The following is a 13,316-nucleotide window of genomic DNA, read 5'->3' on the forward strand; positions in this document are numbered from 1 at the left end:
TTTTTATCAATTATCTTTGCATTGAGAGAGAAGTGCAAGAATTGCTGTTTACCCCCGTGCGTCAGGTGCTCCATGCCCTAGGCAACATTTGCAGAGTGTATGATTTAAATGTTGTCCGGGAGATGCTAAATACATATAAGTGATAATATATGAGCTCATCTTATAAAATATGAATGATTCATATAGTCACATGAATAATATGAATACATTCCATTTAGTTAGTATTCTTATACATAGCTAATATATACTATATAACAGAGATGCAGTCAGTTTTATTATAGTATCTTTCTCTGACTAGAGTGTGCAGAATCATGGGGCATGGAGGAGCACGAACTTCCATTTCTCCCTTAGCCTTAGTGAAAAGTTCAAAGGAAATGGACCTTTAAGAAGATGTCTCTGGGTCTGGAGAGATGTCTGTGTCTAAGAGCTCTGGCTGCTCTTCCAGAGGACCTGAGTTCAATTCCCAGCAACTATGCAGTGGCTCACAATGATCTGTAACTCCAGTTTCAGGGGATTTGGTGCCCTCTTCTGGACAACTCAAGTACTGCAAGCACATAATGCACATGTCCGTGTAGACAATGTTCGAAATAAAAACTAGAGGTAAAAACTCAGTTTGTTATTTTTAAATTATGTGTACCTGTGTGTCGGTTTGCACATGTGTGCATGCATGTGGGCACCTGCTCAGGCCAGAGATATCAGATCCCCTAGAGATGGAGTTACTTGTGGTTACAAGTTGCCTAGTGTGGGTGCTGGGAATAGAATCCAGGCCATCTGCAAAAGCAGTCTGTGCCCATAACCACCGAGCTGTCCTTCCAGCTTCCAACAAACCTTTAAGGAAAAAACCAGAAAGATAAATACTGAAGTATGGGACTGGATGAGAAACCCCACCGGAAGTTTTAGACAGACATTGTACAATTTACACAAGACTCCACGTGTGGGGCCCATTCCTTCCCTTGTGGGCACCTAACGAACGCATCCCCCCATTATAACACTGAAAAGCCCAGTGATCCCCGTGGGTCCCAGTGATCCTGGGGACAGGGAAAAAAATCAGGAAGTAAGCAACTCTGTCTTTTAAAGTATTTGAATCTAGAATGTAAACTAAGAAATACATGAAAGCAAGAAAAAAATCTAAGGAGATCCGAAGTAAGTTCTCCTTTGCATTGCTGTACAGACAGGAGTCCACAGTAAACTCGTTCACAGTCACGAAGCTGCCTGTCTAACACCCTACATCGGTTCACACTTTTGTACAATGGTTGTCTTTGCAGGAAATTCAAGATAACCTCATGTCAAAACCACAAAGAAATCATCACACATGTTCTACTTTGGAATGTTGGTGGATAGGATTTATTAGATACATTATAATATGTCTGTGCCTTCGTAGTATATACATAGCTTTGATTTGTGCATTTGTGAAATCAGGGACGTGGAGTATAATGCAGTTTTATTGCCCAAGAGTTTGTAGATGCTTTGAATGATGGGTAAGCTGTTTGTTTTAAGTCGAGGTGATATGGGTGGACCTCCCTGTGTGATGATAAAGTGGTCAAAACACTTCAGGTGGCGAGGATGGACTAAATACCTGCTCTGAGTGCTCACCATGCCGGGGAGGCCACCCCTTTACCCATGTTTCCAGAGAGGACCACTCTTACTGTCCCTGGATCTAAAGGCTCACCGTACTGCGGACTCCAGGCTGAGTGTGAATGGTAAGGGCAGACACAGTGCAGAGTTTGCAGTTAGAACATTCTATGTGTGCCACTTTCCTAGGACTCAGACTCAACAAAACACCTTCTTATCTCCCCTCAGTCGTGGCCAATGCCAAAAAATAAAAAAAAAAATGTTTGAAACCATTAGTGAAACCTTGTTATGAGAACAATCATGACAGTCACGGACGTGTGAGGTGTTTGTTCTGTTCACTTTCCAGCCTGGTTCAGGCCAGTCCCAGTGCATGGTGTGTGTCTAGTCTAGGCCACTGCTCCAAGGAAAAGGGCCTCAGAGTACTGGAGACCTTTTACTTATAAATCTCTTAGTCCGGGTGTGGTAATACATACTTTTCCAGTGTTCAGGGGACAGAGGTAGAGGCAAGAAGATCTCTGTGAGGTTGAGATCAGCCTACACAGTAGGTTCCAGGACAACCAAGGATACTTAATGTGGCCCTGTGTCAACATAAATAAATGAACAGATAGTTAAAACCTCATGAGGATGAAGTTGTCACACTTCCGGCCAACTGAAGAAACATGCCAATCCTCCACAGTGGCACCATCATCTGGGTGTCTCTGAGAGACCACTTCCTGGATGAGGAGTCGTCAGCAAACAGCCTGTATGACTGTAAAAGCAACCCAGCGTTCCTCGCTGCTGGGATCTGAAGTGTGGGTGCTTTTGCTCCCTCGGGATTTTGCTAAGAGCTACGTGCTAAGAGTTGTCCACAGCTCTGTGGGTTCTGATGGCTCTATCGACAGTTTCTGGGAGAAGTCAGCACAGACAAGGCTCTGGAAGGGTGACTTCTTTCTCTCCTTGGTTCTTTTGATAGTGTTCTCAAAGTTCCCCTGGAAAACCTTTGGAGGTATGCCTAAGGTTTTCTGTGACTATGTAAACACCGTGTCTAATAGACTGTCTGGACTCACTAATTCCACTGCCAACTTGATAGTGACATCACTTGACCCTTGTCTGGCTCTCTGGTCAGGTTCATATACCAACAAAACCAGCACTGCAAAATGGCCAGCACTCCTGTCTACCATACGTGTCTGTTACTCACCAACCGTGAAACTGCATTAAAAAATCAATAGTTTGGGGCTGGAGAGATGGCTCAGTGGTTAAGAGCACTGGCTGGTCTTCCAGAGGTCCTGAGTTCAATTCCCAGCAACCACATGGTGGCTCACAGCCATCTGTAACGGGATCTGGTGCCCTCTTCTACATTTATACTTAATAAATAAATTTTAAAAAATCAGTAGCTCATGACTGTAGTTAGCCTCAAATTTTACTATTTAGGGAAGAAACACTAAACCCAGAAACATTTAAAGGAATTCTACCAGTAAAAACCCATAGTAAATAAATTTGACAGATTCTGTGAAATTGATAGATTTTTCATGAAGAGTGGTTTCAAAATGGAAGGAAATATTTTGCTTTTCCAGTTGATAGACTGAGTTGATTTTAACTGGAAACTAGAGGTGGTGGTGGTGGGGAGACAGGCATAGACAGAGACAGACAGACAGAGGGAGACTTTGGGTTCACAATGAACAAATGGTAAAGACAGGAATCACTGTTATCACAAATGGGATGGTGCTTTGATATGTTTGGGGACAGAATCTTGTGATCAGATATTCAGAAGGACCCAGAATTGGGCCATACACTGCAGGACCACAGAGCAGAACTGTGAAGTGAGGGCTGTTCTGGGAAGTTTGCCCTTATGGTCTCTGCTTTTCAAATAGCCTCTCCAGTGCATTGCTGTTGCTAAGTCTGTGTCAGACAGCTCAGACTGATTTATGAACTTACTATGTAGCCCAGGCTGGCTCCAAATTCCTGTTCTACCTGCCTAAGTCTCCTTGGTGTGAGGGTTCCAGGTATGTGATCCCACTGGCTTTCAGCCTTGTTCTTTCTGCCTCTCTCTGCCTGCCTTATTGTCTCACTTCCTTCCTCCTGTTCGTTCTGATCAAACTTCTCATGGTCCCGCTGGAGTGGAGTTGGAGGAGAAATGGGCACGTTGTGGGCCAGGCCTGTGGCTGCTGGTACAGTGTGAGGAAGAGTGCCCAGACTGGGGACACAAGCTACCAGAGCCTATAGGAGACACCTTCCAGCACACGGGCACAGAACTGAAGTGAGCTGAGCTCTGATGTGACCCTGGTGCCCTTGGCAGATGGATCTTGTTCCTCTGGACAGCTGGGCAGACTACAGGGGTTTGTGAGGCAGGACAGTCCACCGAGCTACAAGCTACGGGAAGAAGGCACTCCCATGTGGCCTCTCACTGCTGCTTGGAGAAGAAGACCTTAAAAGCACTGCTGTAGCTCCTGTTGAACGCCGTGTAGATGAGCGGGTTGAAGAAGGAGTTGGAATAGCCCAGCCACAGGAAGATGCTCTTCCAGAGGGCAGGGATATCCCAGGAGCACAGCGGACTGATGAGCTCCGTAACAAAGAAGGGGAACCAGCAGAGGACAAACACCCCAATGAGGATGCCCACCATGAGGGCTGCCCTTTGCTCCTTCTGTTCCCTCCACGTGTCCCCTTCTGTCTGGAAGGTGACGGTGGCGTGACGGACAGTGAACACCATCTGGGGATGTTGTGAAGCGTCCTTCACCTGCAAGGTATAAACAGACATGTTGTAAGGAGATGCCGCTCACACCTGCCAGGTTGGGGCCAGACAGAACCAGGCATGGATGGGCCTGGGCGCCACAAACCATTCCAGCAGACGTGTTGGGGCTCAGTTGGGGAATCCTGCAAACTAGAGGGCATAGCAGTGAATGACAAGGCTGGACTCTGCATCCTAGGAAAGAGAGGAAGCTACAGCACACAGAGTTCGATGCAAGTGAGTGCCTGTGGCTATCCGCTCTGTTAAAGGCACAGCAGAAACAAATAGAATGTCATGGTTAGCTGTAACTGTCAACTCGATGTAGGGCAAAATCATCTGAGAAGAAAGCCTTAATTGAGGAATTGCCTGTGGGCAGTGTGTGTGTGTGTGTGTGTGTGTGTGTGTGTGTGTGTGTGTGTGTATGGGTGTGGTGTCCAGCCCACTAAGACAGTTGTCACTAGCAAGTCACCCTGAATTGTACGAGAAAACTAGTTGTATTTAAGCCAGTGGCTCTTAACCTGTGGGTTGTGATCCCATGGGCAAATCTGTATCTCCAAAAATATTCACATTATAATTTACAACTAGCAAAATTACAGTTATGAAGTAGCAATGAAAATAATTTTATAGTTGGGGTCACCACAACATGAAGAACTGTATTAAAGGTCACCTCATTAGGAAGGCTGAAACCCACTGGTTTAAGCCATCTTACACGCCAGCTAGCAGAAAGCACCCTTCATGTTTCCTGCTGTACTTCTTCAGCTGAGGTAATGCTATACACGTAATGAATAAGTAATGTGTGTAGTAATTCTGTGAAGTAAGGCAAGCAGGCCTGCCTCGACTTCCCTCAAAGATGGTCTGGCATTCCAGGCTAAAATAAATAATCTCCTCTTCTACGTTGCTCTTGCCCAGAGTGTTTTATCACAGTGAAATAAACAAAACCAGAATATGAGGCACGTGTATTTGATGGCAAAGGCATAGGAGACAGACTCACTCCATGATGGTAAGTTACAGATGGCAGTCAGGGGATCTACAGTCACCCAGGAGGTGAACTTCTGAACCCGTTTGTGAGGGAGTCTCTAGGTTGGGGAAACACACCCAAGTGTTCATGGCACCATTCCGTAGGCTGGACTCCCACACTGAAGGAAAGGGGAACAGAGTCTCAGCACCATGTGCTCCCAGATGTACACAGTGTGACCCTCAGCTCCTGCCACTGTGCCTTCCTGCCCTGAGAGATCGCATCCCCAAACCACGAACCAAAGTAAATCCTTTCTCCCTTAAGTTTCTTCTGTCAGACATTTGATCACAGCAATAAGGAAAGTAATTAATATATATCCTAACAAACTCATTATAAACAGAATAGTGGAAATTGAAAATTCACTTGCCATACCTCTCACACGAGGTACCCCAACCCAGCCAGCTACGTGACACCCTGTGGGGTTTCGTGATTTTCTTTTGCCATCTGGGGACTGACTGGCTGTGGCTTGCTGCTGCCACCCAGCATCAAAGTGGACCTACTGCATATCAGTAGCCTAAAGAGGAAAATCAAAACTCAAAGCATAGCATCAACCAAATGATCAGTCTCCTCACTCCATCAGTAATCAAACCCTAGGAGGTCGGGGGGGGGGGTAAGCTTAGGGCCAGATTTCTAGAATGTTCATTCGAGTCTGCTCTAAAACATTAGAATATTCTAGAACTTTTCTTCTGATATGAGATTCCCAAAGGGCAGGCGGAGGTAGCTCAGTGGGTAAAGGGTGCTTGCCACTAAGCCTGATGACTTGAGTTCGATCACCAGAGACCACATGATAAAAGGGGAGAACCAACTCCCCTAGGACTCCCAGGAGTTCTCTGACTCTTTTTCCCTCAGGAAGTCTGCACCATACTTGGCCTTTTTTCTCTGGCCAAACTGGTCATTGCTGGTGGCAGTAGGGATCCTGACAACATGAGGGTACTATCAACACTGGGACTACGGAAGACATGGGGGCGCTGTGATACTAGGGGTACTGAAGATGTGGGGACTCTGGGACATGGTTTTGTATCAGCAGTTCTTCAGGGTTTAGTAATAGAGCTACATGTTCCACAGAAAAGCATGTCCCCTGTTGTCCTGGTTTTCTTCTGTTGCTATGATTTAAAAAAAAAGTGACCAAAAACAGCTTGGGGAGGAAAGACTTTATTTCAGCCTATACTTCCAGGTCAGTCTTCATCAGTGAGGGAATCGGGGCAGGAATCTAAGCGGAAACCTCAGAGAATGCGGATTACCGACTCACGGCTTCATGGTCCGCTACTACTTCACAGCGCATGCGCAGTTGCCTAGGCATTGCGCGGCCTGAAGTGGATTGGGCCCTCCTGCCTCTTTCGTCAGTCAAGACAGTCTCTCACACAGATGTGGCCGCAGACCAATCTGACCTGAGCAGTTTCTCAATTGAAGTTGGCTCTTCCCAGAAAACACTCCAGGTCGGGTCCACTAACACAGCTCCACATGAAATTTAGGCCCTTCCCCCAGGCCATGTTCTGGTGCTGTTTAACACCGAACCCCGACTCCCCTGTGAGAGGCCAGTGATTGAAGTCACTGTCCCTGGGCTGTTGGAAGATTCTGGCTGCTTGAAAAGTTTCCACTTTCTCTTGTTTTCAGGTGTGTGTGCTCACTCTGGCTTCCAGGCCTTGGCTGTCTGCTAATCAATGGTTACAACGAAGAACTTAACAGAGTCTATAGAGAAACCTTTAAGAGTTTAAAACGCTCACTCGTTAGCAGGTCTTAGAGAGACTTAACATGGCGCGAGCAGGCAGAGCATCTTCTCCATCTCCTCCGACATTCAGTCAGGACAGGTGTTTCACCGTTTCAGACTCACTGACATGTTCCAGCTTTACCCGCCCTAACTCTTATTTGGGGGCAGGCACCGCTGGCTAAAGTTCTTGTCTTTTTCCAAAATGGTGATATGCTAAACAACCGTTTACAGCTTTACTACAAATCTGCCATGTTCTTACTACTGCCAATTAATACCACCCTGCTCCATGGTGCTACACTTGGGGACAGGCTCTCAGCTCCCGAGTGTGGGTGAGGTTGATTTGTAAGACAGGTCACCTGCCAGGACACTGAAGAGACAGATGCACGGATTAGAAGGCTCGGCATGGTGGTGATAAAAATGTTCTGACTCGGGGCACACTGATTGTTCTGTAGCTATGGTAACAAGGAGGCTTGTGTAAACCTCTTCCGCTGATCAAGGACAATGCAGTTTCCCTGAGCACAAGCTTGTGAAGGAGCCTGTCATCATTAACCCTTACTAGGGAGCCAGCCAATCAAATCAGAGTCACCCTAAAAATCTGACTCTGAGAGCCAATCAATCAGTCTGAGTGACCACACTCTACAGAGGACATTGCCTTTCTGAATGACCTCCCACTGAGCCTGACCACTCTTGAATTCAGAGATAATCACGACCTCCTCTGTCCTAGGGACAGTTTAGGACAGCAGGCTTTCTCTTAGTGCTCTTTTCATCTCAGCCTCTGGGTCACAGCTGTCCCCAACCCCGCCCCACTCGGCCAGTTCTAAAGGTAGAACTGAGAACATTTTCAGGACCCACCAAAACATCTCACCAGAAGGCGTTCACTGGACCCCAACTCCAGGCACCTGCTGGCTCATGCTTTTGTCCAGGAACTACTGGCTCCTTGACTTCTGGCTGGTCCCTGAGCTCTTACTGCTGGGTGGTGTTTTGCTATTCCAGAATTTGCAAACAAGAACAGCCATGTGCCAGGCCATCATGTTGAGCTGTTTGCTTCAAGTAACTAAAGCTTCACCTAGCGATCTGTAGTTAGGTCTTGGATTGGATCTTTGCTTAAGGTGTAGGCCATGCGTCAGAGGCAGCACCATCAACACCACTGTGCTGTGCAACCAACCTGCAGGGCCTACAGCTGCTTGGTTTTAAAGATTTATTTTACTCTGTGTGTATGTGTGTGTGTGTGTGTGTGTGTGTGTGTGTGTGTGTGTGTGTAGCTACCCTCAGAGTGCAGGGTAGTGGGTCATGTGCAGCCGGAGTTATGAGCTGTCAGACATGAGTTCTGGAATTAAACTCGGGTCATCTGCGGGACAAGCACGAACTCTTAACCACTGAGCAATCTCTGTCTAGTGGTAGTCAGCTTGTTTAATTTATATCTACTGGCTTTACAATATTGCACTCCCCTCACTGGTCTTTCTCTGGCATGTTCTTGAAGCTTTGTTACACATTCTAAATGTACTGTCCTTTCTTCAAGATGTTTTTGTTCAGGGAAAGTACAAGCATTCTGTAAACTCACAGGTATAAAGTCAGATCTATAAACTGTAAATTCAAAGCCTATGCCAGAGCCAGGGGACTAAGGGAAAACTTCCCTAAGCTTCAGAGAAAGGACAGGCATTGTAGAATTTAGAATTTCATTAGAGCAGAAAACAAACCATAGTATCTGGATCTGTCACAGACTAAAGTGAAACCTCTTCAGATTTAGAGATATTTAAAAGCAGGATGGAGAAGAGAAAGAAATTTATCCAACCATGGAAATGCAACCCTAAAGACAGAAGATGGCTTACAAAGGTGACTTCAGAGATTTCCCTTGCAAAGGATGACGGAAAAAATGGCGCAAAATTGCAAATAAAGACAGAAGATAGATTTAACAGAAAATCTACACAGCATTTGTGTGGAGTGGAAGCCAACAGGGCATCGAAGCTGAGGCTTAGAGCTCTCTGTCTCTCTGTCTGTGTCTCTGTCTCTTTCTGTCTCTCTGTCTGTCTCTGTGTCTGTCTGTCTGTCTCAATCTCTCTGTCTGTCTCTGTCTGTTTCTCTGTCTCTGTCTGTCTCTCTGTCTCTCTCACTTGCTTACTTGCTCTCCAGGGCCTTTTTATATAGCGCTGGCTGTCTTGGAACTCACTATACTGGCTTCAAGCTCATAGAGATCTTCCTGTCTCTGCCTCTGCCTCTGCCTCTAGGGTACTGGAATTAAAAGTGTGCACCATGCCTGGTTCAGTTTTTTCTTTAAATAAATGGACTCAAAAATAAGAAGTAAATGGACCCATGAACCTACCAACTTAGAAAATCACCAACATGAGGCTAGACATTTCCAAATAGCCTTAAAAAGTAAAGGTCAGAGATCTATGCAAGACATGGTTCTCTGGATACCCCTAAATAAGCCTCTGTACCCAGAAATATGGGAGCCTAGATATACCAATAGATTATCTATTTTCTGTCTTTCCTCTTTTTATATATGCCATGTATCAATTATATGTTATCTATCACTGACATCTGTCACCCATCTATATCTATCATAATCTATTAGCAGAAGGCTCCTTTAAAAAAATCAGTATCTCTATTAGCTTAAAGTCACTATTCAAAATCTACTCAATGGAGTTATTCCAAAGGGAACGTAGTCACCTACCAAGTTCTCGTCCTTCTAACTTGAGAGGACATTTGCTTGTACTGTGGCCGACTTTCTCGTTTGCACCAAGTTGAAGCCTCCTCTAGTCCTCACACTGTAAAGATCAACTCATTTGATAAACAGTTGAAAATGTATCTGGGCTGGGCTGGAGCGATGGCTCTGAGGTCAGTAGTGCAGCTGCTCAGCTGGATGTGGTGGCTCATGCCTTTAATCCCAGCCCTTGGAGACAGAGGCAAGTGGCTCTCTGAGTTTGAGGCCAACCTGGTCCACAAAGTGAGTTCCAGGACAGCCAGAGCTATGTATAGTGAGACTGTGTCTCCAAAAAAAATAAAATAAAATAAAATAAAAACTAAATAAAAATACACACTACTTAACCAAAAGACCCATATTTGATGCCAGCACTTATGTGGCAGACCACAACTGTCTGTAACTCCGATTCCAGATGATCCAGACAACACTCTCTTTTGGCCTTTGCAGGTACCAGGCACACACATGGTGTACATACATACATGCACGCAAAACACCTGAATACAAAAACCACATAAAATAAAAATAATTTTAAAAATAGAAATTATCTGAGAATATCAAGATAGCTCAGTGGTAAAAGCATTTGCTGCTAACATTGATGACCTAAGTTTGATCCCTGGAACCCACTGGTTGGAAACAGAGAACCAATTCCTGCCAGTTGTCCTCTGACTTACACACACACACACACACACACACACACACACACACACACACACACACAAACTGAAAAATAACAGAGCAGGCAGACTGTGACTCTTGCCAATTGTCGATAGCTGGGAGATAGAGGAGAAGGAAAGAGAAAGCCATGCATGCTGTTTGCAATCAAGCAAGCAGCCATGGACAAAAGGAGAAGGGACTTCAGAGAAGAAGTGAAAGAGCCCGGAGTACCAGGGAAAGCATCCATGGCCTTCAGTCAGTGTCTGAAAGAAAGAAAAATAGATAAAAAGAGGAAAATAGGGAATGCCACACTGGGTCAATTCAGAAAAGAGAAGAGGACTCAGAAAAGGAAAGTGCACGGTTTCTGTTGCCAGGGAAAGCAGAGGTGGACACCAAGCTTCAGCAGCTTAAGGCTACTTAGAACTTTCCTGGCTTCTTGGTGGATACAGCAGTTTCCAAAATTCATTTCTATGAATTCTGGTTCTCAAAATTCTTTGGAACCATTCTGTGCTATTAGAAATCATCAGGCAGTCCAAATGCCATGCTTGCTGGAGGACCACTGTTGTAGATAGAGGAACAGGTAGCCTCGGACACCTGTATTCTAGAAACAAGAGTGATGCCCTTTTCCTTCCCTGCCTGCACCTAAGCTTGAACGAGTGGAAATGCAGCACACCGACACGGTCTTCACAAATAACCACCCTTCTCAGGCTTGTTTTTATATCAAGCCAGCACAACACACACACACATTCATTTAAAATAGTCTGCTGTCCCATAGCCCAGCAACAGGAATCGGAGACAGCGTCTTTGTTTGGTCTGATTTCAGCACACAAGTGAGACTCTCAGCAATGGGTGTGGGGCTGGCTCCTTTCCATGGAGCTTGAGAATACTGAATCACAGCTCAGATCTGCAGGAGTTAAGGAGAGGCAGGCAGAGAAAGCGTGGGCGGGACAGGGTGGAAGAAAGCAGGACTTCCATTTAGAGATTGTCTGCTTCATACGATGGGTGTAGGGAGCTGGGGAGCCGTCTGTCTTAGAACTTCAATTTCCTCCTGCATATTTCTCAAAGGAAGGCAGACAGGCCAAGTGGTCCTTAGTGGTGCCCATAGCCTGACAGGGCTGCAAGCAGTAAATAGATCCAGAAAGCAATGGTACCACCCACTGGGAAGAGGACAGCACATGCAGTCACCAAGAGACAGTAAGCAGTTGGCTTTAATCTTATGGGGTGGTGTTAGGGCACTGAAGAATAAGGATAGCAACCTAGAAATTACAGTTTGCAAACTGCAAACCAGCCTAGAACACAACACAACACAACCAGCCTGCCTGCTGTGTGGCATTCAATTCTTCCCTCCTCCTCCAGACATTCTCACTACCAAAACAGAAAATAGCATGCCACCTCCAACCCCCACCCTGGGGCACTGAGACAGTATCCCCAAGACACCAGCGTCTCTTGATGTTGTCCATCTACAGGGCTTTAGTACCAAAATGAACCAGGTAGAACATGGATGGCAAACAACCCACCAGACATTCAGTATGGGAGAGGCTCTGTAATTCAGAGTTTAAAATAATTAATTCATTTTCCACAGACATCAGGGAAGGTGTGCTATGAAGAAAGCCTTTGAGATACAAGTGAAGTATTTTTTTAACAATCCTTGTAGCACCCACCTCCACAGCTTCAGGTATGGGGGAGACGCTGTTGGTCTTCCTGGAGCCCATGCGGAACTTCGCAGCCTTGTAAATCTTCCAGTATACAAAGAGCACCACACACAGCGGCAGGTAGAAGGCGCCCACAGTGGAGAACACGGTGTAGGAAGGCTCGCGACTGACCTGGCATTCTTCACTGAGCTCCGAGTAAGTCTCTCCCCAGCCAAAGAGCAGCGGAGCCAGAGAGATGACAGCGGAGAGTGCCCAAGTGAGCAGGATCATCACGTTGGAGACACGCTTGCGGGCACGGAGTGTGTACTCCAGGTGGCGCGTTATTGACCAGTAGCGGTCCAAAGCTATTGCTGTCACATTCCAGATGCTGGCAGTACAGCAGAGGACGTCACACGCAATCCACAGCTGGCATAGACGCCGGCCCAGCTGCCAGCGGCGCCCAGACAGTTCATGTACCAGGCTCAGAGGCATAACCAGCACAGCTACTAGCACATCCGAGATAGCCATGGATGCTACCAGGTTGTGTGGTACTCGGTGGAAGGTGCGTACCCTGAGGATGGTGGCCAGCACCAGCAGGTTCCAAGTGAACGTGGCGGCAGCTAGAAAGCCCAGCAAAGTCAGGACTAGCACTCGGAAAGCTGAGAGAAAAGACTGACTAGTGCGCAGGGCTTCCGTGTCCAAGCTGCGGTTAGGTTCCAAAGTGGAGGGAGTAGAGAGAGAAAAGGAGGTCAAGTTTATAGGCAGATCCATTGCTGGCCCAGCACACCTGCGTTTAGACTCAATGCAGTCACCGAGTTCACTGAAGTCAATTTAGATGTTTGCAACCGCTGGCCAGTGGAGAGGATTCTGCCAAGAGCCAAGAACCTGACCTCAGTCTCCACCCAGTGAGAGTCCGGAGAAAATTGTGGCAGAGAGGAGGGTGCTGGGCTACAAGCCGCCCAACCCAGGTATCCTTAGAGATTTTGAAAGCGGACTCAAGGGGCTGAGTCTAGAAGTCAGGGCCCGCCTTTGCTATCACATGCCTGCGGTTCCTCACCTTGGCGGAGACTGCTGTCTGGTCGCTCGCAGCAGAGCATCCTTGGGGTCGGCCCGGGCCAGTGTAGGGTAGATGCCTAGAACCCAGCTAGTGCGTCAGAACAGTCGTTGGTCCAGGGTTGCTCTTTGCCCACCTCCCCCCTCTCCCGGCAGTGGCTCCGAGGGGTGGGGGTTGGGGGACTGGAAGCTACGTAGATACCTGTTTTCTGAAGGCAGCCTTCTGCCCTGCCCTGGTCCCTCTCCACCGTGCCTGGGGCTGCTGCTTCGAGAGTGCA

At 46.8% G+C, this 13,316-nt stretch overlaps 1 protein-coding gene across 1 annotated transcript; it reads right to left on the bottom strand.

The window, feature by feature from the left end:
* Positions 1–3,214: 3,214 nt before the first annotated feature.
* Positions 3,215–12,900, bottom strand: Htr5a (5-hydroxytryptamine receptor 5A). Its single transcript, NM_013148.2, has 2 exons — positions 12,016–12,900; positions 3,215–4,285 (listed from the first exon to the last, which is right to left on the bottom strand). The coding sequence occupies exons 1-2, from the start codon at positions 12,754–12,756 to the stop codon at positions 3,953–3,955; spliced, it is 1,074 nt and encodes a 357-aa protein (NP_037280.1). The 5' UTR covers positions 12,757–12,900; the 3' UTR covers positions 3,215–3,952.
* Between the last annotated feature and the right edge of the window lie 416 nt (positions 12,901–13,316).

The sequence above is a fragment of the Rattus norvegicus genome, chromosome 4 (genome assembly GCF_021556685.1).
Source record: "Rattus norvegicus strain SHRSP/BbbUtx chromosome 4, alternate assembly SHRSP_T2T, whole genome shotgun sequence".
Lineage (NCBI taxonomy): Eukaryota > Metazoa > Chordata > Mammalia > Rodentia > Muridae > Rattus > Rattus norvegicus.